The sequence below is a fragment of the Calonectris borealis genome, chromosome 9 (assembly GCF_964195595.1).
Source record: "Calonectris borealis chromosome 9, bCalBor7.hap1.2, whole genome shotgun sequence".
Lineage (NCBI taxonomy): Eukaryota > Metazoa > Chordata > Aves > Procellariiformes > Procellariidae > Calonectris > Calonectris borealis.
In genome coordinates this window covers 28,265,283-28,290,583 of record NC_134320.1, presented here as the reverse complement: position 1 = coordinate 28,290,583, position 25,301 = coordinate 28,265,283, and the positions used below count along the sequence as shown (strand labels likewise).

At 41.4% G+C, this 25,301-nt stretch overlaps 2 protein-coding genes across 3 annotated transcripts in view; one reads left to right on the top strand and one right to left on the bottom strand.

Annotated features, from left to right (window-relative positions):
- The window catches only part of VEPH1 (ventricular zone expressed PH domain containing 1), an 82,113-nt gene extending 64,617 nt beyond the window's left edge, over positions 1-17,496 (bottom strand). For both annotated transcript variants that reach the window (XM_075157670.1, XM_075157671.1), the window contains exons 1-3: positions 17,047-17,496; positions 14,786-15,001; positions 10,138-10,312 (exon numbers count right to left, since the gene is read on the bottom strand). In XM_075157670.1, the coding sequence (XP_075013771.1) occupies positions 10,138-10,312; positions 14,786-15,001; positions 17,047-17,184 (529 nt within the window). In that variant the 5' untranslated portion in view covers positions 17,185-17,496. The remainder of the gene's footprint in view (positions 1-10,137; positions 10,313-14,785; positions 15,002-17,046) is intronic.
- PTX3 (pentraxin 3) lies at positions 818-6,420 on the top strand. The gene is made up of 3 exons (XM_075157669.1): positions 818-1,094; positions 1,494-2,027; positions 5,120-6,420. Exons 1-3 carry the CDS (start codon positions 947-949, stop codon positions 5,731-5,733), a joined length of 1,296 nt encoding a protein of 431 aa, XP_075013770.1. The 5' UTR covers positions 818-946; the 3' UTR covers positions 5,734-6,420.
- Positions 17,497-25,301: the final 7,805 nt, after the last annotated feature.

Genomic DNA, 25,301 nt, shown 5'->3' with positions numbered 1-25,301 from the left:
TTTCATAGCCAATATATAATTTGTACCATATTACCCCTAATCTCACCTAAGCAATGCATCTCTGAAATAATTAATGGCCCATTGAACTGATAAGCTTTTCAGAATTTAAAACAGATTAACACCAATAACAATAATACTTAGCACTAGATTAATGTCTAATCCAAGAGTGCCTTGTTGTGTTTTTTCAAAGTTAACAGAAACATGTTCCCGAAACAAGATACTAGCAGTAACGTATTATCCACATAGTTATGTTGTTGTTATTGGTAATTAGGACTAGAAAAGCAAAACTCTAACAAGCTGTCTTTATGAGTTCTCCTTTATTGCTTAAAGCAGTAAACTGTTAGTATGCAATAGAAGTTTTTATACGTAACTATCAAAAAAAGCTACAATATTTAGGTTAAACCATAGACGTGTATCCAAACCAACTCCAGGTATGTTTATTTTTCTACCAATCCCCTCCGGAGCCCTGGCACATACCAACTGCAAAATGAGTTTGCAGAGAACACTTTCTTTTCAACAAATAACACAAAACAACACAACCGATGCAGCCAGTGCTTGTAGGCAGCGAACTCCAAGTGATTTCACCCCCTCTCACCCTCGCATTGCTGCACGTTACAGCAATCTGCTCTCGGAGGGGAAGCGGCAGCTCGCAAGAGCAGCTTTCCCCGTTTCTTCCCCTCTGCGAGTCAGTACATCTCCCCCCAGTGCAAACCTGCAAGGCTGGAATTGAGCAAGCTGCACGCCCCCTTCTCCTCTCGGCCAAAACCAACAGTCAGAAGTGCTCTTATTACAACACTGGCACTAGCGCTGCTCATTCATTCAAGCTGAGGCGCTCGGAGCATTTATTAGGGGCTCGCTGCGTCTCACTCGCAGTCTTGTCTCTGCAGAAGTCTGACTTGGACTTCAGCTCCAGACAGCCCAGCTATTTTCAGGAAGCAGCTAGAGAATGCTGCCCCAAGAAATACTTTCTCTGCTTATGCTGTTCTGTGTTTTCAGGGCTTCTGTTTCTGTTCTGGATGAAGATGATGACTATGATCTCATGTATGTGAATCTGGATAATGAAATCGAAGGTCCAGTTCTTGGTACTGAGGAAAGTAAGTAGATTTAAACTAAATTTGTGTTAAGTGCAGAATTGCATTCTTTGTTGCCTAGCTCTTGTAACAGTTATTACGAATTTTTTTTTCAGAGGAAGAAGCATGTGCTTGTACCAGTAGATTATTATGGACAGCAAATGCTAAAGCACTTGGATGGTGTGCCTTGGAATTTGCTTTATGCTCCTTATTTTTCAGTTTTCCTGCAAAAGACTGCTGATGACACTTAGTTTTAGAATTGCTATAATACACACTACTATACTTTTCTGTTTTGATATAGAGGGAAACACACTGACAGTCTAGAGCATGTAAGCCTTGCACAGAGCCAGATTTTGTCAAATACTCCCTCTGTTTAAAAATGTAAGTACAAAGGAATAGCAACATCTGTATCTTCCATTCCAGCTGTTTCGTGCGACTGCCAGCGAGAGCACACCGAGTGGGACAAGCTCTTCATCATGCTCGAGAACTCGCAGATGAAAGAGAACATGATGCTGCAGGCGATGGACGAGATCCTGAAGGTGGACCTGCAGACCCTGAAAGCAGAGCTGAGCCAGCTCACCACCAACCTCGCGGGCACCTTCACCGCTGCGGTCGAGAAAGTCACCTCCCACATCATGTCACAGGTAGAGCAGGCGCTTGTGAGGAACAGTGATCAAGCTGAAGAAGCCAAGAGGCTTCGCGAGTCTGAGCAAGGAAAGGTTCTTGAGCAAGTTCTGCTGCTGAGCCACAACATGTCCAGCAGGCTTGGCTGGCTGGAAAGCGCTTGGCTGAGGAGGTCTGAGGCGGAGGCTCAGGAGACAGCTTTTCAGCAGGATAAATTCAGTCCCACCAGAGGAGACAATCTCATTTTGAACTCTCTGTGGAAAGAGCTACAGCAAACCAGAGCTGAACTGAAGGCATCGCAGAAATGGGCAGCTCAGCACTTACTGCCAGCAGGTAAGTCCACGTGCGCTATGCTTTACTGGAGAGCTCCCTTTGGTGGGCCTGTCCAAATAGACATCCTACAAACAGCCCTCTTAAGCACCTTCCTCTGCACATGACTCCAAAGCAGTCTTACGAACAGCACAGCAGCTTTGAGCAGTCTGTACATACAGGGAGGAAACTCATTAACTGTTCTCGAAAAAGAGGCGCTGAGCTTTTCAAACCTGGGATCAAAGAAGGGTTTAATCAAAGTCCTTACACAGGGCAAAGCTAGCTAGGATCCCACCTCCTGCAGGCTCTCCCAGATCAAAACAGTTGCCAGAGAACAGCAAACGTATTTTAAACACACAAATTATGTTCTCTCACCTTTTACCTTCCCAGCTGGTAACTCCTACGCATACGCACTAGTCATTGAGCTCTCCTGTTCTCTTCATGCATGTACCCACTCCTTCCTCTTCCTAAACTAAATGTTGTCTCCTCACCAACTCCAACTGCCCAAGAGCAGAGCCAGATCCGAGGACATGCTGCTGAAGTCAACCAGCTAAGCACGCTTCCCGCAGCAGGGAGGGCACATTCACTGCATGCAACTGTCAGGACAGAATATTTCCTCAAGCATGGAAAAATTAGTAACACTGTGATATTGTTGGTTTTGGTTTTTTTCCCCTTCCAAAATGTTTGCATTGGTCAGCCAGTGAGGTGGCCATAGAAAGATGAGCTCATATCTCAAATTTCATCTCAGTTTTTCTGTGCGCTGTAATATGACACCCAAAAAGCAGCTACAGCAACTTGGGCATGGCAGAGCAGACCCCCATCTATTTAAAGTGTGGGTGCAAAATTGCTACATGCACAATATAGCTACGTTGAATATAACTCTGCCTACCAGATAGCTATCACTGCGTGTCCTCTAAATGTTGACATGCCTTTAATGACCATGTTTTCCACGAATGTAAGTTACTGCAGCTTAAAAACCTCACAGAAATCTACACTCGCAGCATCCCGCTGGTGTGTGTGAATAGGAAGTTAGGGGTGCAGTTACCCCAGCCTTGCCAGGGACCCTCAGCAACACCACCAGCGTAAGCTCTTACACAGGTGAGCAAGAACGATCGCTCCTTGTAACTGCTAAAGCAAAGGCAACAACTTAGACAAGCCTATTACAATACAAACACAATATAACAATAGTTTACATCAAAGCGTTTTACAGTCTAACATGACTCTATCCTTTCATGGATTCAGCTTTATAAATAAATTGCTTTTACTCCTTTAATTATCGCAACACTTTAGTAATCTTTGTGTACTGGGAGTAGATCTTACAGCATATTCCTTTTTTTCCCAAACACATGAATCTTGCCTTCCAGAAAGCATGATCTCATTCTTTATCTCTCTCCTGTAACTCGGCCAGCCTCGCAGTCAGTTACGCTGCACTAGGTGAGAGTAAAAAAAACTTGATCAGCATTAAGGATCTCAGTGTCATTAGTGGAAATCCAGATTATTTCCACTAGTTCCTACACGGTTTTATATTAAATGTTCTTATTTTTTTAATTTAGAAGATACATTTTAAGTACTTCCACTGCCTCTCTCTGGAAATTTTTTTTCAAGGGAATTTTTAGCAACTGACTTTAATTTCTCACATCTTGAATTACTGCCAGCCATACTCTTGAGGGATTTTCTAATCACACTTTTTGTTCTTCAGTGAGGCTGGTTTTAATTTTGTTTAGGCCTTGATAATAAAGCCTGAAAGCTTGCTAATTAAAAGCTCTTTCACAATAGTGTTCCTAAGAAGCATTTTAAGGAGTATCACCAACAGTTGCTCGCTGCTCCTGCCCCTCCTCAAAAAGGCCAACGAAGAAATGTAAAATCTGTTCAAAGTTGAAAGGAAGCAGTCCATGAAGTAACACAGCAGCGCAATCCTGGAGGACACAAAGAGTCCTTCATTCACCGAAGCAGAAATTTCCACACACATTTTAGATCCTCTAGCTTGTTTAAACAGGAAATGAACCAGCTTAATTGTAGAAGGGGGCTGCTTTTTCCCCTATGTTGCTTAGAATATTAAGTTATATACAACTAGGGAACAGTACATAGAATACCAAAAATGGCTTGGGTTTAGTGATCATCAGTTACTTTTCTAAGTTTCATAAACTTCTGTTAGTGCTTTTAACTAATCTGATTTCTATTATCAACATATTTATTAATTGGAGATGAGAGACGAACTGTTTTAAAAATCAGTCATCTTATACATTTCCCATGCTTAACCAATGCACGTGAAAATTACTGACTGATAGGCCTAAAGGCAGGGTCAGAAAAGGGAGTCATTATAATAAACAAACACACACATCTCAGCACGCTTCTGCCAACGCTCCTTGCACCTGCTTTTCGGTAGCCCCTGTCCCCTTTTCCTCTGCTGCCCAGTTATCCACGGGACAACCGCAGGACACTGCATAACTGCTCGTGACACAACGACCCGGCGGCTCTGTTCCTCCAGCCGCGGCAGCAGCCTCGCACCGTATCCCAGGAACGGCACGGTACCTAAACCCGCCGTTGATAGATCACTGAGTGAATTCGCTCACCATAACGTTGCTGTTTTCATCACTCCACACTGAAAAAGAACACGGAGGCTAAAACAAGATGTAAATGAAACAGAGAGAGGACTACCCGACAAACTTACCTAATGTAAAGTGCTAATTTCTCTAGGTGAGCCAGCAAAAGAGAAGCTCTCCTGGGAGGCACGCCAGAGCAGAAGGCACCTGCCCACAGGGAAGCCTAACTTCCCAAGGCAAGCACCAGGGCAGACAGGCAGCGTTAATCCTAAATGTCACTTTGCATGGCCCAGGACTATAAAATACACTACTTTTAGCAGCGAGGGAAGAGCCAAACCTTGTTCCTGCAGCCTGATTAGCCCCTAATGGGGCTAATGCCCATTGCCACGGTGTTTGGCAAATTCATCCATCAGATCTGACAGGTTCTTCAAAGCACTCTACGTCCCACTGGATAAGCTGAGCTCTCAGCTCCCTTATGAGAAGCCCAGGAGTGAGCATATGTCAAGGGTCCTAACTGTGCCTGTACAAATAGACCAGTTTTTATTTACCTAACAATCTTTCTAACTTTTTCAGGGTGTGAAACAGCAATTCTATTCCCCATGCGTTCGAAAAAGATATTTGGGAGCGTTCACCCAACTGCTGGAATGACCCTTCACTCCTTTACTGCTTGTATCTGGATCAAGGTGACTGAGGCTTTGGACAAAACTATTGTCTTCTCCTATGGAACCAAGTTAAATCCATATGAAATTCAGCTTTATCTCAGCCGGGAGTCTGCAGTGCTTGTTGTTGGCAGTGACCAGCACAAGTTGGCTGTCAAAAATGTAGTTGTTCCTGGGAAGTGGATCCATCTCTGCAGCACCTGGAGTTCAGAGAATGGATCTGCAACTCTGTGGGTGAAGGGAGAGCTCGCAGCCACTGCCTCGGACATTGCCGACGCTCACACCGTTCCAGATGGAGGGATTTTGCAGATCGGTCAAGAAAAGAACGGCTGCTGCGTTGGAGGTGGATTTGACGAAGCTTTAGCCTTCTCTGGAAAACTAACTGGTTTTAACATGTGGGACAGAGTGCTCAGTGCCAAAGAGATAGCAGGGCAGAGCGGAGAAGACGCGTGCAGTATCAGGGGCAACATCATCGGGTGGGGAGTCACAGAAGTTTTGCCATACGGAGGAGCCCAGTACGTTTCTTAAATTCTGGCAAGGCAGTTTCTGAAGCAGAGAACATATTTCATGAAGAGCTGAACGCCAATAGGTACCGTAGGAGCCCACATCTCTCGAATTCCCAAGGAAGATTAGCATTGCAAGTTTACAAAATGAGGTACTGTGGAGACGGGAATTGATCTCTGCCTGCTGTTTTGGCAAAACACTGAAAAAAAACCACATCAAGGTGTGACATTGGAAAAGCTGTTCCTGAGGTCAGACGACTGCTGTCTCTCTAGCATAGTGTTTTCTGATGAAAGTGCCACTGTGGACATTTCGGAGCCGAATGGTGCTCCTGGCATCCCTGCTGCAGCAAACACATCGGGTACCCGGCTGACCAGTCTCTGTATAACAGACACAAGGCTGCGCATCTTCCCGGCTCCTCCAGTCATTGGTTTTTATAGTGCTAATGTGAATTGTACAGAGGAACCACGTAAGCCAAGAAATGTGTTGTTTATTAATCGTTGTTAGTAATTTCTAGACTATAACAAAACTAGCTCCTTGTTTAAAGCATTATTTATGCCACGGATTGACCTAACATATAAAAGTAATATCCCCCATCATAATCTGATGTTACATTTTGAGAAAATGCAGCTGTATTATATTGTAAATTGACTTTGTAATAATTTTATTGAAATTATTTTTGTAAAGTTGTTCTATAAATAAAGATACTTTACTAAACTAAAACTTTCCATGCTTCTCATGAACTGAAATTCTGAAAGTACGTACTAATTGGGAATTTTTCCACCTTTTGAACCACCCAGTTTTAGCTGCTAATAGAAAATGAACACAAATGTCAACATCTCATACAGAGACCCTCAGAGGACCGAAATCCAAGCTTTAGCCAGAGACGGCTTTAAAGGCCCATCATGATAACAATCCCTCTTGTGAATGCTGCCATGTGCAAGGATCTGCCACTCTAGGAGTTATCCCACGTGGACATGGTCGCTTGTACAGAAGAGACGCTTTGACATCCTGACACACGTGTGTTGACCTGAGGCTGTGCTAGCATGGCACTTGGAGGCAGAAGGAAGGATTGGTTTTGAGACACCCCCAAATAAGGGGCCATCCAAGAAGGACATACCCAGTTTTAAGATACATTTAGATATCCAAAGTAACCAACTTGTTTGGCAGCGGCTTTCTCTCGCAGTCACAAGCTTATCCAAAATCCAATAAAAACATAGCGCTGGATACAGTGCATTAGAAGCAGATGCAGAGAGCCAAGACGCTGGTGGTGATTTGTGTGTAGAAAACAGAGCAGAAGTAGACAATGATGAATAGTTATTCGCTGGATATGTAACCATTTATGACAAGAACGATTATTCACTACCTGTTGAAGCCTCCAAACAAGTTTTCATGGAGAATGCCTTATTCAAAGCAATTCTTATTTCCACTGGAAGCAGCCCACCCTTCTGCTCTATTCACATGTTTCTCTTTCTCATTCTCTACAGATGTCCTAAAAACGCACTTTGAAAAGTTGCGTGACATGTTGCTGCTATAGCTTATTCCTGAATACGACGCAGCTAACAGATCCTTCCTTCCACGATACAAAAATTGTAAGAAAAAGCTATGACAAGGTAATTTCCACTTTACTATGCCATTCAAGGGAGTTGTGCTTCATAGCTAAAGTTGTATGATCTACTCCAAAGTTTTGGCAACACTGTTTATTTAAGGTAAAAATAACTGCTCCGATTGCTGGAATTTCCCCTATTGCACTGCAATAAAAATGTTTCTAAATTATAAATGTTTAGTAGTAAGCACCACAAAAAATCCCTTACTAAATAATATCTGCAAATAACCTTAACTACAGAACAATGAAATATTACCTCTGTTCATCTGCTGTCAGCCAGAAAACAGTTCTTCAGAGTTAAGAAAAACACTTGAGATCCCAACATTGTGCAAGGGCAAAACCGCTCTCAAATCCTCTTTCCATACAGTGCCCTCCATTAAATGAAAACAAATGTCCGTGAAATGCAGCAAAAAAAGCAAAATCCTCAAAAAGATTACCAGAAGTCCTTCCTGGCTCCTTTTCTTACTGTACCTCATACCTGAAATGCTTTGTCTTGGAAGTAGTCTTTTCCTATCTCTGTTCTGGTTTGGCAGATGACCAAATGCAAAGCCATTCTTTTCATTCTCGCTGACTCAGCTGGCAAACTCTCCTCTTTCCAATTGCTTTGCTCTTCCTTTATCACCTCTGTGGACCAGCAAAGCTTTCCCACAGTCTAGTCCCCTCCTGCCCACCGCCACAAGTCACCTCCATCAGCACGCTTCTCTCTTTTCTTCCTAGCTTAACTGTATTTTTCTTTGTCCATAGCTACTTTGCTTGTTTGGAAAACACTAAGTAAATAGTATTTTGGGGGAGTTTGGGCTCCAAGTACAGAAAAGCCACTGCGATCCTGCTCTCGCACTGCCAACATAGGAATGAAGGAGCAAGCACAAGACATGCATGCCTGGAGTACATTGCTGAGCCCAGTTCTGCTCTCTAACAAGCCACTGCTGAATGCAACGTTCACATCCCTTGCCTGAGCTCCTCTGGAAGGTGGAGCAGCCGTGGGACACTCAGATTACAGCAACGACTGCAGGGTAGTTTTGCTGCTGTCCCCTGGAAACAGGAATAAATCTGCCTGATCCCTTATGCTGATGGAAGTTGTCAGCACAGGGCCTGTCAGCATCGCGGGCACGGTACAGACATTTGCATGTTTAGAAGCTGAGTTCACACTGGAACAGAGTAGTTAAACACTCTTTCTAAAGAGCTCTTTTTTAGCTAATAAGATAAGAAACCGATTATGCAGCCAAACAGTTGCCCCAAGTAATCAAAAAATCCAGTTAGCTCTCAAACACTCGCAGGCAACGGGCCAAAGTCTGCTATCAGTCTCACTGGTGCCATTAGGCTGAGCCCCGTCTGTGCAGCACCAGAACAAGGCCCTTTGTCTCCGCACTGCTTTGTAAATCCATCCTTAGCAGCTTACCCTCTTGCTTCCCTTCTCCCTTCAGCAAACACTCAATCTTTAAGCACGGTTCTTAGCCTGCTGCAAACCAACCTTTTCATGCCCGAAATACAAATTATGTACAGTGCAATTACACCAGTATGCAAAACAGAGCACTTTGCTTATTCAGAGTGCCCTCTTCCAGCCTGGAATTTCCAAATCTGATGTCCACAGCAACATCTGCTGGTAGAATAACATAAATACACAAAAACGAGCAGGAGCAGTCATGATGAAACCTTCAGTTGTGGATGTTAATCACTTTTCCTAAACCTATGATTATACCATAAAACCTGTTTCACTTTATTTCTTTCTGTTAATAGCACTGCATTACAAGTGGTAATGCACAACGTTAACACATAAATACTAACGTCACAGGTCTTAAAAGAATTATCCATTGGCTTTGTAAGTTGTTAGCAATATTCTGTTCTTGGACTCTACTCAAGTATTATCACATAGCTCATACATATTTATCATTTATCATATTTCTCACACATTTGTCCTTAAACAAAGTAGACAGAAATATGCAAACTCTTACCATAATATCTTAACGACAAAATTACTTTCTAGTTTAGCTATCCGTCCATAAAACGCCTAAAAATAACTACACTCCATTTATATTTTTTAATAAATACAGAACGCACACGTTTAATTTGAGGGCTTAACATCTTCATAACAATGTTCTTGGAATAATTAGACAGCTATTGCTACTTATTGCTATTATCTGTACTTGAAGAAAAGCAAACAGTGATTTTGCTACTGCAGCAGTACTGTATTGCAACAAATACTGAGAGATTTACTACTTCAACTAAATCGGACTTCCTTTTGTAGAGGTATGAATATTTCTGGCTTTTTAAACCACAAAAGTAAAATGCACAGAGTTTAGCAACAATATTCTCTGTAAAGCTAATAAATGTAGGCAAAATTAAAGAACCACTACAAAGTTTTTATATCTTACATCTGACTATTTTGCCACAGAATGGGATTCATTTCATCCCCATTTATATTTTGGAGTATTGCCAATGACACTAATAGAAAGGGTAAGAGCCCAGTAACTAGTGTCTCATATCATGGCTTATGATTTGAAGTCTGTTATTACGGTACACTAACAAGTATAGATGTATTTCCTGCCCTATGGGTCATCCAATCTATAATGAAACTTCCATAGTCAACAAGGTTCAGTAAAGTCACGTATTCTTGAAAGGTCTTCCTTGATATAGTCTGCAATTAGATTGTGTCTAACATGTTTTATCACGTTTATAGATATGTCCATATGTATGCTTTATACATACATGCCTCATACATGTTTTTACTTACAAAGCGTTTGTTTGTATATATGCCTAATACAGCCTAACTAATCTAACTGTGGGCACGCTGCAGGACTAAATCCAAAATCTCAGTGTGTTCCTACCTTGAAGGACACTTCTGACAATGGTGTCTGTGTGATCAGCCAGCAGATCTGCTTTAGCGATTGCAGCCAAGGATAAATAACTTGACATGTTCCTGCACAGTTCCTTATTGCCCCTCTGAAGAAATTTCACCGCCACTGGGACAGCTAAGGCCATTACTGGAGGTCGATTGTAATTCTGTAAAAACATGAAAAACCACTGAAAAATAAGCAGCTGAAAAAAAATCATTAAAATAAAGTCTCATGCTGATCAGAGTAGAAAAACAAAAATCAAAACAACAAGGGGAAAAAAAAGGCAAAAAACATGTCAAGAAAGGTTATGTTTTGGTAACACCACTGAAGGCAGACTTCAAAGGAGCGAGTAAGGAAATTTAAAAGTACTGCACCAGGAGATGCTAATAACGCACCTATTTTTATCTTCCGCAAGAGGAAAAACCACGATATTAAGTGCACTAGTTAAATGTTAACTGCTGTAACATTTCTAAGAAGATATTTTGTGTTTGGTGCTCTCAGAGAAGACAGCAGAAGCTGTATGCATCATCCACACAGGATAGGTAATTTTCATCCCAAAGCATAGGAAACACCTCAGAGCAGTCACTCGCGCTGCTGACTGGTAAATAGTGCTCCCTGCAGTAAGAGATGCATTGCTGCCTGTCACTCCTGCATCGCAGTGACCTGCCCCACTCCGATGTCCAGCCCCAAGCAGGGCAGCCCAATGTGCAGGCACAGAGTCAGGGCTCAGAGAAGCTTAATTTCAAGCGTGGGTAAATCTTCCCCAGCACAAGTCACAGCTTCCCTCATCTAAACCGAAGTGTGTTACTGCTCCGAGTTCTGGCCTATCTTTGTGCTGGCAGGGACCACGTGAAGAAAGGACTCCCCTATTCCCAGAACAGGATCTCATGCTAAACTGGGACTAAATCAAAGGCAAACTGGTCAAATGAGGAAAAGAGTACACATGAGTAAGTGTACTGGGAGACTTGCTTACAGGGTAATAGCTTTAGTATTGATCATCAAATTTCCTCTAATAATAATTTAGATTTCCTTTCTTAAACTCCAGTCCATTTCTCTGTACATCGGGGTCAACTGAAATTTTTCAAGACAGCTAACTTCTGTACTCAAAACGGCACCAGGCTTCAGTGATCTCAGGGGTATCTGCACATACACTGAAGTTTTGACATTAAGTTCAGAAAAGGTTTTCTGCAACTACCTGTATACATGAAATTGTGTGCACAGACTATACACATCTATTGCCCATTAAGTTCCCATATACAACTGCCCTTGAAACTAGTAGGATATGTTTATGTGTAACTGAGGACCTACATTCTGTCTGGAGCCTCCTTAATCAGTGCTTTTCTCTCATCTTCACTCAGTTTTGAACATCTCTTTGAAACTGGAGTACATCATTGTTTTTGAAAATAATCCTGCAATATGATTATATTTAATTAGCATCTGAAATCACAGGCAACTACTGGAACCCAGATGTTTCAGAAAGCAATAAAATAGTGCAAAGAAAGGCAGTCCAGACTTAACACATGCTCATTCTGGAGCAGCACTGAAAAAAATAAATTTAGACCTGAGAAAAAACAAATCTATTTTTCCATATACCCTGCTACATTGCTTCCTAGGCCAGCTCTGCCTCCATCAGCAGTAACTGTCTTTGCCATTAGCCTCATGGAGAGCAGGACTGACCCTAATTAAGGCTGCATTGTGCTACTCAACCAATGCAAAAGAGGCAAGTTTAACCGGCTATGAGGATTTTTCATTGCAACAGAGACCTGCCAAGCAGTGGAGTCCTGCAGCCGCTCCAGGACAGTCTCTTTCTGCCAGCCCCTAAGGAAGAAGGGGCTGCAGCAACTCCTGGGTGTCAAGATGGTTCATTGTGGCAACTGCCATATGACCAAAAACTGCGTCTTTAATGAGAAAAGCCTTTAAAATGAACAGAGCTTTATGCAGCAGCATGTTTAAATCAACATAATGCCTCATTATATTTGGCTGAGAGGCACTACTGAGTAGGAGCCAAACTCTGCCTCCAAGTTATACTCTAGGACTCCACGCAGAAAGAACAGGAAGATAAGGTTTGGCCCTCTGACTATGATTTAAAAGATCTAAGAAAATTCCAAAGAACAACTTTTTTTTTTCCTACAATAAAGATAAAATACTTAGTTAAGAAAAGGTTTGAATTCAGATGGAAGGAGAAAGGTTTCATTTGTCCCATTATAAATATCAGGGCATGAATGCACACTTACGAAAATGTGAAGGTGACCATGAAAAACAGATTTCAATAATACGATATAGTGATGTTTGCAAACCTAGACGACCTCCCTAGTGCTAATATCAACAGAAACTCACTGCGAGATTCAACCCAGCTGTCAGATATTCATTACTACTTCACCTATCCCTCACTTTTGTATAAAAACACATTTTATGCCTTCTTTCTTTTTTTATGCAAAGGAACTTGCTGATAATAGCTCTGTTTCAGGGAGCAGTAAATGTACTTTCATAACTTCCTCATTTCATTTCAGTGAACTCGTTTCTTGAAGTAATCTGCCACACAGTGCAACCCCTAAAACATCTGGATATGAGCTACCTTGATTTAGGCACACAGTTGCCAACAGCGCAAACCAAAAGCTTAGACAAGCCATTGCACGCTTTAGTATTCTCTTGAAATATGACTTCTAAAGTACTGCAGAAACAAAATATGATTTTACAATTTACATTCTCTCGTCTGGAAAGTTTAACCTGTGCTGCTACCAGTATCCAAATCCAGTTGCTGTCTCACTTCCAGGGACACAAGACAGAAAAGGCGATTAGGCAACACCTCCGGGAACGCGTTGCCCATCAGAAAGCGCGGTCCCTACCAAAGCCAGTCATTCACAGAGAAAGGCAGAGGGGACACAACCCCCCGCTGTACCACTGCCCTTCACAGGATGTGTACTGTGCCCTGCGCTGGGGTGCAGCTTATGGGTCACGGCTCAGGAATGCCAGCACAGTGCAGAAGAAATCTTGCTAAGCCTCATCCATAGTCTTGACCAAATGCCTGGCTAGACTAAACCTCTATGCTTCCCAAACCAAAATCAACAAGAACCTGGGCTTCAGAAAAGGACTTTTTTTCCTTCTTTTAACATTTTGCTATAATACACTTTTTTGTGTGTCTTCAGAGTGACAGACCAGGGGTAAACAGAACTGACCATTGTAAAGTAAAATTTCACTGAAGCATTGATGTTATTTTTTCTGAAACACTTTCTTTTGGACTTTAAACACTTTCAGCCAAACTAGATGAGGAATCTCAATAAGCCTATGGAACAATATATCTTACAAGGGGCTAAGCAGTACCTTTCATGGGACAGTGTCATACTTGTGCCACTATTGCTTGAATTTTTGTAATGAAAGAACAAAAAAACCCCCATATCTGATTTAAGAGGCAGAGGTAAAGAAAGCAACTATGAAACAGCAGACGTACTGCAAACATCACCCCAGAGTAGTCGGTATAGAAAGGCACCTCACAGCAACTGTTTCTCCATCTGACATGGAGCTGGTCCCCATGAATTGTACCCACAGCTGAAACTCTGGAAACAACCCTGATTTCTGCTTCCATTTAGATAACTGTGCACATAGGTTTCTCTATGGGTGTCTTCCCAACAAGGACTGATATTGCCTGCAGTCCTGGCTTTAAAAAAAAAAAAAAAAAAAAAAAAGACCAAGAAACCCCCCAAAACCAAAAAAAACACCCACCCCAAACAAACCCAAAAAAACTCTGCCAAACTCACCCTGATTTAATACCAGATTCCCCCTTCCCTTCCAGTGGCTTTTCACCCTCAGCTTACTTACTTAGAAAGCCTTGGAATAGTCCATTCCTATCCCCAAAAGGCTGCTATATACTAAGATGTCATCTTTTTAGTCTTGCATTCACAGGGAGCAATAGTTCATAGACTACTGAGTTCAAACAGGACCCAATTTCAGCTGTTCTTCTACCAAATGTTTTTGGGACTTAAATACTTTTTCAGTCTTCTTGTTGCTGCCTCTAACATTTAGCAAAATATTCTAAGAAATTATTCCAACATTCCTGGCCAGAGCATAATTTCTTTCTAGTCCTCTATTTAGAGTAGTAGCAATCAGATTTTAGTTCAGAAGTCAGTTTTCTGTGTCGTATCTCAGCTTTTACAATCAAAATGTTACAGGAGACCCTTCTTACTGACAGCATATCTAATGACCTAAATTTCATGTCATTAAACTCTTTTTGGCGTTTTGCTGCCTTCCAGAACGATTTGAAAGAATAACCTCCCCCCGATATTAAATGCTTTCAAATTAATCTTTCTGTAACCACAGAAAATGATAGTCCTATGTCTCCCACTTTAATACTTACATGAAACGCAAATACTTAGAATTAATGGAGCATTAAGATAATGAAATCTGGCACTAAACAGTCAAGACATTTCTAAAGATAAGGAAGCTGCCAAAACTTTTGATTCCCTGCAACAGATGCCATATGCATGTAAGAATATACATCAACGATCGGGGTCATATTCTTGGTTTTAAACAAATGCAACCACTCCCATGCACCCTCTGAAAACAAAGTACAACTGCATTTTTAAAGATAAAACCAAATAGCCAACGAATGCATTACACTCCCTTGCTTTCAGCTCAGTCTTACCTGCAAGATACAGCTCATGATATCGGACGCAATTTTTGCATGTGGTGTGTCCTCATCTTTTCCAGAAGGCTTCAGGTTGTGTTCTAGACACGACTCCCAGAGAGCCACGAGGGCTTTCCCGTGCTTTTCTATGGACGCCGTCTCCCTGATGGCAGTGGTGATGCGAGTGATGCAGATTTCCACCACAGCCTGGTCATTGTCATTGATCTGGTAGTCCTGGTTCAAACGAAAAGACATTTGCCAATGAATGCCCATCCTTTTCAAGGACCCCACAAAATTAGCCTGAAGACACGAAGTTTTTGTAACTGTCCAGTGTCCATTTTCTCTCTTCCACCTTTACAACGAACACTTAGTGTGATTAAACACAGAAATTAGTCATCCCACAGACAATTCACTGTTTTAAGTCTTAATTCTCATTATTGTAAAGGCATGGATTATGTTATGAAATGATTTTTAGTAGTCTGTCTTGAAGCATGGCCTTCTTGACCAGGGCTTGCAGCTGCACACCTTAGAACCACTCACACAGGTCTCTTCTCCCATAACCATCCTAAAACCGAAGCTGGAATTGTTATATCCACAATATATGCAGCCAAATGCAGGGTCCCAAATATTTCATATCATGTCAAGTTCCTGATGTAAACACAGTTAGTTTCAATTAGTATCAAAATAACATGAATAAAAGTTAATTAAATAGGCTTTATCACAAAATCCTGTAATCCCCTGTAGTTGCTGACACAGATGCCACGTGAATATGAAACGGCAGCATTTCACCATAACTTAAAAGACCCAGAATACACAGTTACCATCCCTTGGTCTAACCTATGCTATTCCACCCTAAAAAGTAATGAAGATAAAAGACAGACTGAAGTATCAGCGAAAAGTCATTGTTTTTGCTAGATAAAGCATGGTCATTTTTAAAGGGCTGGAGCCAAGTTCAGCACTAGCTTGCAGAAGCGCAGCTCCAGAGTTTGCTCTGGGGGCTCTGGGCTGCAGCGTGGTACGACAGCGTATCATAGGCAGATGCTACGACGTTTGGGTCTGTCTCAAAGCAATTCTCTTCCTTTATTCACAAGCTTTGCTTGGTGTGACAGAAAAATCCATGCACTTATTAAAAAAAGAAAACACTTACACTTTTTCTTTTATATAAGATTACCTATTGATAAAGAGGTGATCAAGTTAACGGCCGCTGGCTGGGACAGCACAAGAGCAAACCCCTGGCGAGAGTCACGGTCGCTGGCTGTGCATGGACATGAAGAGCAGAGCGGTCCTGTCCACACTGCTGTGAAACTCCTCACATTGGGGGAGAAACACATGTCAACTCCAGTCTGCTCGGACAGTAGGAACAGGGCAGTGCTGGAGCAGCTCCCCGATCTCCAGAGCCCTCTGGTGGGAATCGCCCTCAGCAGCTCGGAGGCAGGGGATGGCTCTGCTTAATGCAGACTGGCGTGTTTGTAAAAATATTTTGTAGTGAATTCAGGCATTTTCTCTCAAAAAGTATATTAGGGGGAATTTGTGTAAAATTCCTGGTAATCTGCAGTTAGGTGAGTGGAAGTACAACACAAGCGGCAGAGGCAATGGCCAAAATAACTTAATTAATGTTCTGAAAGACTGTGCAGATGTAATTGCTGTCAAGGAAATGACCAAAGAGAAGAGCCAGTGTACAGTGGCTGTCCTGATGGATGAGTCCGTTCTTGTTACAACCGGCAACACCGTGATCAATGCTCTGAGAGTCAGAGGTTTGCACATTGCCAAAACTGATTTCTAAAAATCACATGCTATATGTAGTGCTAGAAAAGTGCAGTTGTGAGACTATGTATGTGTTGCTAATTGAATATCCTAAGGCTCAAAAAAGATTTTCCCTTCCCTTCAGCAGACTGGAAGCAGGAAGGATAAAGAGCTTTTTTTTTTTTTGGACAGCACTTTTAAAGAGTTTACCAAAAGCCGTGAAATCATTCAGAACACTTTCTGCCGCAAACAGAATACACACTATACATACAGTGTACCTGTAATCTCCTGTTGATCTTTAATATGCCTTATATAAATATTTAATAAAAATTACAATAAAGATGAACTTGAAATATCTTTAAAGGAAATCCAGCTAGCGAGAACTGGATTTGGTTACCACATTTTTAAATCTTACACTTTGCTCAGTACTCTTGAGTTTTTTTAGAAACGTAAATTGTTTATGTCCCTGTCTTTAATATTTTATTTATACAATACATTTAATCTCAAAAAATTATTAAGGAGAGTGTTTCACTTACCGCAGATGAACTAATTATTCTTATTTGTTCAAGAGCTTCTGAGAGGCTCCCTTCGATTTCAGCATCCTCTAAGGAGAAAAGATCCCCTGCACGTGAAAGGTCCTTTTGTGCCAAAACCAGCCCAAATAGATGATGCATGGCTGCGTTCACTGCCACTCAGCCAGGCCTCTGCATGCACCATGTGCATGAATGACTCAGATGAGGACAGAATGGAAACAATCCTGTGGACTAGCGATCAATTTAATATGAAGAATAAATCTGGGGCATATTTCAAGACTTCCTTGGCCCCAATCTAAAAGGTGAAAAAAGAAAAAAAAAAGGGGGGGGGGGAGGAAATCAGGAAATGCATTGACTGCCATATTCCAGTTTAGCAAAGATTTTTAAATGGTGTATGTAAGCAGCATACAGGATCCCCTGATCCAGGGACGTCCTTAAGCACATACCATGAACTGCATGTTGAAGGACCTTTTGTCCTCAAACACTAAATAGCTTTAAATTAGCTAAACAATACATAACTTTTAATAAATAAAACCAAGTTTTTTTCATTTCAATGCATATCACCCGAGCAGGATGGTGACTGGACTAACTGAGAAGGATTACAAACCGCCTTTCTGTGGTCAGTCGCAGAGCAGAGCTAGAGGCGGCGGGTGAAGCCACTTTATTTGTTTTCTGGGTTGTTGTGTCTAGACTCCAGAAATACACTATTAGCAAGATTGAGAAGATAATGAGTTTTGTTTAGAGAAACAGTCAGTTTTGTTGCCAAAATGATCCCTGCAATCTTTTCAACTCATGTAAAATAAACACTTGGCTGGGCTGAAACTATGCACTTCTCTGCAGCTGGGGAATTTAACAGAAGCTGAGCCAAGTGGGGCCGGGCTCAGCACCATGCACACAACTTGTGAAAGAGGACAGTCCTGCACTTGTGCCTTAAAACTCTGGTGTGTAAAGCATCCGCAGAGGAGACAACATTTGCCTTAATTATAGGAGAAGTTTGTTTTTTCCACATTTCGGAAATGTGCTATTTGTTATTCCAAGACTGCCAGGACTTGCCTTGTGCTGATGGTTCCTCTCTGCTCATACACTTTTGAAGTAAGGGTCTTCATGGCCAACCTCAGTGCACAGGACAAAAGGGACTGCTGTTGCACAGGATCCCTCAAGCCCAGAACATCCCACAGGGCTTAAACACCCTCCTTGGTCTTCACCAAGGCAGGTACAAATCCATGCAGGCAGAAAACGTATATCCTTGAGTCTTCCAAGGGTCTCCATGATGGCCCTACCAGTAGGGACAGACAAGGGCAGTCCCTCTTCCCTCAGCTCCCGATTGTACTGCATTTCTTCCATCCTTTCCCACCAACACTATTCACGATGACAAAGAAACCCAGCAAGCCACATTTCCTCAGCCCCAAAGAACACCTCTAAGCGTGGGGCCCTTCATGGGCTGCTAGCACTTCAGGCAGAACTGTGAGGGAAGTGGGGCAGTGGAACAGCCTGCTGTTCAAGACCCTGCTGAGAAAGGGGTGAACCACACAGAGGACATTCACTGACACATGCACTGAGCTTCTGCCAGCCAAAGGGGACACAAAGACACATAACGCCATGGCTGAATAAGTTCAGATGCACATGAAAGGAGAGGTTACAAATGGGAATACCTCTGTGCCTCTGCACAGCTCACCCCAAACAAGCTCTGCTCGATGGTCACCTCAAGCTCCCTTTAGCTTTAACTGCATCTGGGTTGGCCACTTTTTATTACACAAGTAATCGTTCTCACTCCTTCAACACCAACATCTTCCACATTATCAATATTTTCTCCATAACAAAGTGTGTGGAGATAAACACAGCATCTGTAGGCTGCTGTTAGTTGCTGTTTTGCGAATCAAAATGTCCTTCTGAATTGAAGTAAACATACCTGAATGTAAAGGACATACATATAATATACGTGTACATATGTACGTCCTTTACAATTAGGTATGCAACAATTTAAACCAAGTTTCAGCTTAGCCACTAGTGGCTGTCTTTGCAGGAATACAACAGATACATGACTATCTAGCTGACAAAATTATGTCATTAAGGTAGGCATACACTAAATATGATACTCATTAATTCAAGAGTTTGAGTTAGCTTAAAATGTTACGCACTTGCTAGAACTGGATCAGGCTGCGTTTGTTTGTGCACATCACTTAAATGACCCAGTCTGCGTTTCCAATGAGTAAAATTTCCCTGTGGCATTATATAGAGGAAAGAGAAATGTCTGAGATTTGACGTATATTAGCTGAAGTAAAATATAGGAGAAAAGGGAATCTTATGAAAAATAGGCTATTTGTAATCTGGACAGAGTGATGAAGAGACTGGGTAAGTGTGACAAATTAAGGACTCAAACATCACCACATTTTCCATGCATTAGATGCATCTGCTATAGCTGTGTAGAGCCACGGTCACCCCAACAGCATGTGCCAAGGGGGGCAGGCAGGAGCTCCTGCCCGCTGGAGCACGTGGCAGCCTGCAGGAAGCTCTGTGAAGATGTGTATCTAACCCAGGCGTAGCTCGACATGAGAACATGTATTAAAATACAAACATTATGTCACAAAAAAACCCTTTTCCTCTGTCTTCACTTACTCATCTAATATGGAATAGTTACTGAGTTTGAGGCCAGGAAGAGATCTACCAAGCACGTCTTCCAGGTGGCCCATGTGGATTCACAGCCAACTCCTCTAGCTTCTTCTCTTGAGTTGATAAACAACATACTACATTGTCGCAAACTAGATTGCTTATAATTATTATTTGAGATACAGAGTATCCTTAATCCTTATTACTCTGTTTTATGCTATTTTTCAGAAAAAAAAAATGCAAAATATCAAATAAGAGGCAAAACCAATGCAAAACACTGAGAACCTTCTGGAAATAACTCAGTGAAACAATCTCTATTTCAATAGCATAGACAGCACCTTGCACTTGATCTGCCATAAGCCCGATCGTAAGTTTTTTTTAATTTTCCCAAATCTATCAATATCATTACACAGGACTTTCAGTTTGATTATTTGCAACAAGACGGAAGCAGAAAAGAGCTAATAAGGTTGCAAACCCTGAAGCACAACAGGCTAGATCCTCCTGACAATCGCTATGGCACAAATCACCAGTCACCAAATCGATGGGCTGGTGTAAGTACAGAGGAGATTGGGCCCATCGTAGTCATACTCAGCAATTTTCAAATTCAAAAATAAAAGTTCAAAAAGCCGCAGACACAAACTGATTTTTTACCTGTTCACGATTCCACAACGACATCTCAATGATGGTTACAGGTGCAAAGCCTGTGTTCTTGCACACAAAGCCTGACCGTTTGCTTTGCTCTCCTGCTACCCCAGGCAGCACCCGAGGGCACAGCAAGTGGAAAGCTGGGGAATCGGGTGGCAAGCAGTGAACCTGAAGCTGTTAATTGCAGTGCCAGGAGTAAGGCATTTCAGGAATGCAGGCTAAAGCAGTCTAAAAGTTACCAATGGCTCCGTCAGGTGACTAAAGGAACCTAAATGCAGAGAGGCCTTATCTCTGAATGAAACGCTCTGTTTCTAGGACAAAATACAAAGCCTACTCCACTTGAGGGCAGTTGTTTTTAACAGAGAAAACAGAACTCTCTGTGTTAGTGGAAAGCTATCCTTCCCTGGGAAGAAGGTTAAAAAAAACCTCGGTAAGCTCACACTGTTTGAAAGAAAAAGACAAGCTTGCTACAGAAGAGATTTTCTGTCCAAAGGAATAAATGCTATCATTCTGGAACACTTTACATGAATACAAAAGAGGCTCTGAAGTTCGCTTTGGCTTTTAACATTACTCTCATAAGTAGCACAACAAAATCTGCACACATAATTCAGAAAAATGCGCTAGGAACGAAGATCCATTTGAACCCTCGCTTTGATCAGCTGCACTGAAACACAGCAGTCCCTTCTTGGCCTTTTGCAAACGATACTCTACTCGATGTGTTTGTGCAGAAGAAGAGTTTATCAGAAAGGCCCTGTTCTCTATCTGATGAACAGACACTTTTTATGTAAGTTTTATAGACAACACTAAGGACAATACAGAAAAACACTTACTTACTATAAGCTCTTTGAAATGGAATTATAGTAAATCTTCTTAACACTTACATTATATAACAGTGCTGAAAATACTTTTCTTGCATAGGTCTTAAAAGGAGAGAATTGTCCTTTAAGCATCTCCTTGCTCACTACACGACAGTACTGTTTCCTACTAATAGGTAGTGGGCACTGAGGAAAAGAAAAAGCATAATACATGTGTCCTCTAAAATGTCTTCTTTTTTTTTTCAATTTCTTTTTTAAAAAGGGTCAGGTTGGACAATAAAATTGCTTCAGAATATGGTTCCTGAGATGTCTCCTCAACCTGACTCCACATCACCTATGAGTATCTTCTCATTCAGATAGGATAGAGATACTGTATCTGTCAGATCAGCGTCTGAGGTGGATCAGACTTTTGTGTCCCATGTACACAAGCAATGGAAAAGAGGCAACGACATCCTGCGTGGCTCCCCATCGGCACAGTGTCTGTGGGGGTTTGCAGCAGGGATCCATACCTTCCCATGGTCAAAATGTGGGAAACAAAGCAGTGACTCCAGCTCTTGTAACGAACTTCAAGTCATCATTATGCAGAAAAAAAAGACTCAGCTTATAACACAGGCCATTTTCACTGGTTCGCGGTGCAGTCCCACATCTAATTCAAAGTTTTGATTCTGATTTTCAACACCTAGTTTCCCTTTTCATGACTAGCTGAAAGAGCTGTACGTTCCCTTGGACCTTGAAGCTGTTCCCCTCCAAGGTGAGTCTCTCAACTTGCTGGAGGCACAGCATTCTTACCAAAGCTCCTTATCAGAAGCAATCAGAATAAAAGCTAGCTTGACAGGTTTCAGAGCTTGAAGCAATTGAATTGGTCTGTTTGCAAAATAATTCCCCCAATAATAGAAGATTAACAATAAAAATTCCAAGTAAAAGGGCAGTTGGACCTAAGGGCATCCAAAAGCCAATTGAACTTTGAGCTAAAAGACTGAGTCTTACAGTTTTATCAGGAACTCAGGTTCCACAGAATGACATTAGAAGGACAAAAAAACCCCCACACTTTTAAATCAAAGAGGAAGGGGAGAGGATAAAAATTTTAAAATTTACAGTGAAGGAAATTCTACAAGAAATTATTCTAATTTCCTTAACCTTCAAAAGACTTGAAATGAATGTATGGTTGCTTGATTTTACCAGATGGTGCTATCCCACGGAAAACTAAAGTGCAGCCTTCAAAGAACTGTGCAATGATATTGTTAGTCTAGTTCCATGCTAAGCAACATAAATCGAGAAAACCCTCACTATATTTAAGGAATTTTAGGAAACGCGGGCCACCTAGAGTTCACGTTAAGCAAACCCCAAAGTATCTTCTAGTTTGCTCACTGCAAAGCAAGAGGCAATTAAATCCTTACTATACTGTTGAACTAATCCTGTACGTGAACTTACATAATATTGCACTTCAGAAGGAGGTTAAGTACACACAGTACTAAGTCCTGAGCTAACTCACCCCTGCAGCAAAATCCATAACCCACCACCATGGGAGATAGTCCCTGCAGGCTCTCAAAGCCACTGGCCAGTTGCAGTTGAGTACATCAAGAGACAACAGGCTGTGAGTACAAACCACCACCTTGCTGGAACCGCGCCGAGGGCAGATGATACTCCAAACCCAGCACACAGCCAGGGCTCCCAAGTGGGACCTGGTCGCGTTACTCGATTCATTCAGCACTTTCCAAACCCCATTCTCCTCTGTAACACTCAGTTTGCCATGGGCACCATGCATGGTTCTCCTCAAATGCTGAAGCACAGCTCCCAGCTGGAGCACTTCCAGCTGGTGTTTCTTGTTCTGTACTGAGGGATCAAGCTACCACAGGTGCCAAAGCTCTTTGATAAACAAAAGGTAACGTTCATTTTCTGAAATATTAAAGAAAGAAATCTAAAAGATATAAACTAAGCACCCGGTTCAAAAAAGTAACTTAGATTTAAGTGTCAAGTAAATTACACAGGAGAGGAAGGTGATCTGAGAATTCCCTTTAAATGGAGAGACTTGCGTTAAAGGACCGGGAGGCCAGAGGTCTTGCTTTACCAGGGCGATCTTGGGCAAATCACAACCCAATGCTTTGACTACTCTATCTATAAAAAGGGGGGGAAAAAAAAAAAAAAATCAATTTCCTTACCGTGCAGACATGTTGCCATGCTTAATACACTAGATTGTATGAAGTGCTTTGGATGCCTTGGATGAAAGACGCTATAGGAAAGCAAAAGCAAAATAGTATTAGTAACTCTTTGCCTTTTCAGCACTCTGTGTGCAGACTGTAAAATATATGCTGCCTGATACCTCCAGGAATACAACTGTGTATTTCACCAAACAGGGTTTAATATTTAGGACATGGTCCCATAAAAAACAAACAGGACAGCAGCTCCACTAAACCCTGTGGGAGTTTGTGATGTTATTCACACATGCATGGATTGAACAAAGCGAGGTTTAGATTTCCATTCTCTCTGGGGGTGGGGACAAATGTTTTCAACAACTGCATATTTAGTTTTATTTTACTTTTCCATGAATAGAGGGAAGATTATAATCATCTTCAAAGCAAACTTTTATTCTGTGCATATGATAGGATTCCCTTCTCTTGAAATCCTTCTCCCCCATCTCACAGGAAAAATCTGCTTTGTGGAATTAGAAAAAGTATGTCTCAAACAGTTACAGAAGTTTGTAATACATCCAAGACTGCTGGATACTTCCTTCCCCACATGCGCCCATCCAGGAAAAAAAGAAAGCCTGAATACATTTCCTGGTTATTTTCACCCTGAAATTTTCCCAAGAACATTCACATATGCAATTTACAGACAGAATATTGCAAGATATTTCAGAGAACTTTTCCTCTCCACGTTACACTAATAATTTGATTTATTTTTATATTTGAAAAGCATTTACTCACTAAAATAGAGAACTCTTTCAAAACTTTTAAATAAAGTTCTCACATTTTTCAGTGAAAGAAAAGGATTAAAGATTATATTGAAAGAGCATCATTTTCACACAGGGTGAATAGACTACAGCAGTTCCCATGGGATCAGCTGCATATATTTAAACTCTTCCCACAAGACAACCATTGTTTCCTACAAGCCTCTCTGGTTTTTTTCTGTCATGACAGGTTTCCACACTTCATGTCATCTAGAAATCCCATGGATGCTGAGCTGGACCAGATGACGAAACAATAAATTATGAAGTCTACTAATTAGGCTAGGGTTAAAAATGTTTTTTGCTAATGAAACACCTTGCTGCAGTCCTGGGAGCTGTGAACTGACTTGCTCTCAACATCCAGCTCTGATACACAAGGAAGCAGTATTCTTATTGGAGGCAACTGCAAAATAATCAGAGGAATTATACAGCCTCTTTTAAGATCCATCTCTTCTACCAGAATTACAGGGCTATACTACTGTCCTTAGTTTGAAGTAAGTTCAGTGTTCTTCCTAGATGTGTAAACCAGCATGTAAATGTTCTCCCCTGCAATAAACTGGCTTAATCAGTAGGTTTTATAGGTCAGATGCTCCTTTTAGTGAACCAGATTTCACAGATCTCCGAGGCAATTTTGGCTGCACAATCCATACGGAACCCAACTGATGCAGATGGTAAGAATGTACTTATAAACTTGCTAAGTGCTACTTTCGCAAACAGTTTATAACTTGACCAGGTTTTTTTTTTAATATATGTCTACTTGATAACCTATGTGCTGTCGAGACAGTTTTCTACAATTTTCAATATATAAGAAATCACAAAGGTTTATGTTTGACTGCTGTTTCAGAACACAATGTTATATATAACACTTCATAAGACTTAGCATTTTTTAACATCAGTAAGACAGATTTGTAAGAATTCAATTTCTAAATATCTTCATGATATTAAAATATCATGCTAAAATAAACAACACACTGCTAATATGGAATAAATTGCTTCATATAACAAATACCAACACACTTCTTGTCATGGTGATGCTGTCAAAAGCTGGTCATTTTCGAGTGTTGCTTAATGAGCTTTCATATCTGTAACAAATTTTCAAGACTGTAGTGATGTTACAGAAAAAGAACTTGCTATAAAATTTTACAAAATATATAAATATGTATTTCTGTCTAAAGAGAGTGGAAGACTAAATGGAACAGAGAATGAGGGACTACAGGATAGGGTCTCTAAGAATGCCGCTCTGGAAG

What these genes read in the sequence shown, in the direction of transcription:
- PTX3 (XM_075157669.1), top strand. Translation starts at nt 947, where the DNA reads ATGCTGCCCCAAGAAATACTTTCTCTGCTTATGCTGTTCTGTGTTTTC. An exon ending in AGTTCTTGGTACTGAGGAAA is followed by an intron (nt 1,095 to 1,493) that starts GTAAGTAGATTT and finishes CTTCCATTCCAG; the next exon opens with CTGTTTCGTGCGACTGCCAG. An exon ending in TCAGCACTTACTGCCAGCAG is followed by an intron (nt 2,028 to 5,119) that starts GTAAGTCCACGT and finishes TAACTTTTTCAG; the next exon opens with GGTGTGAAACAGCAATTCTA.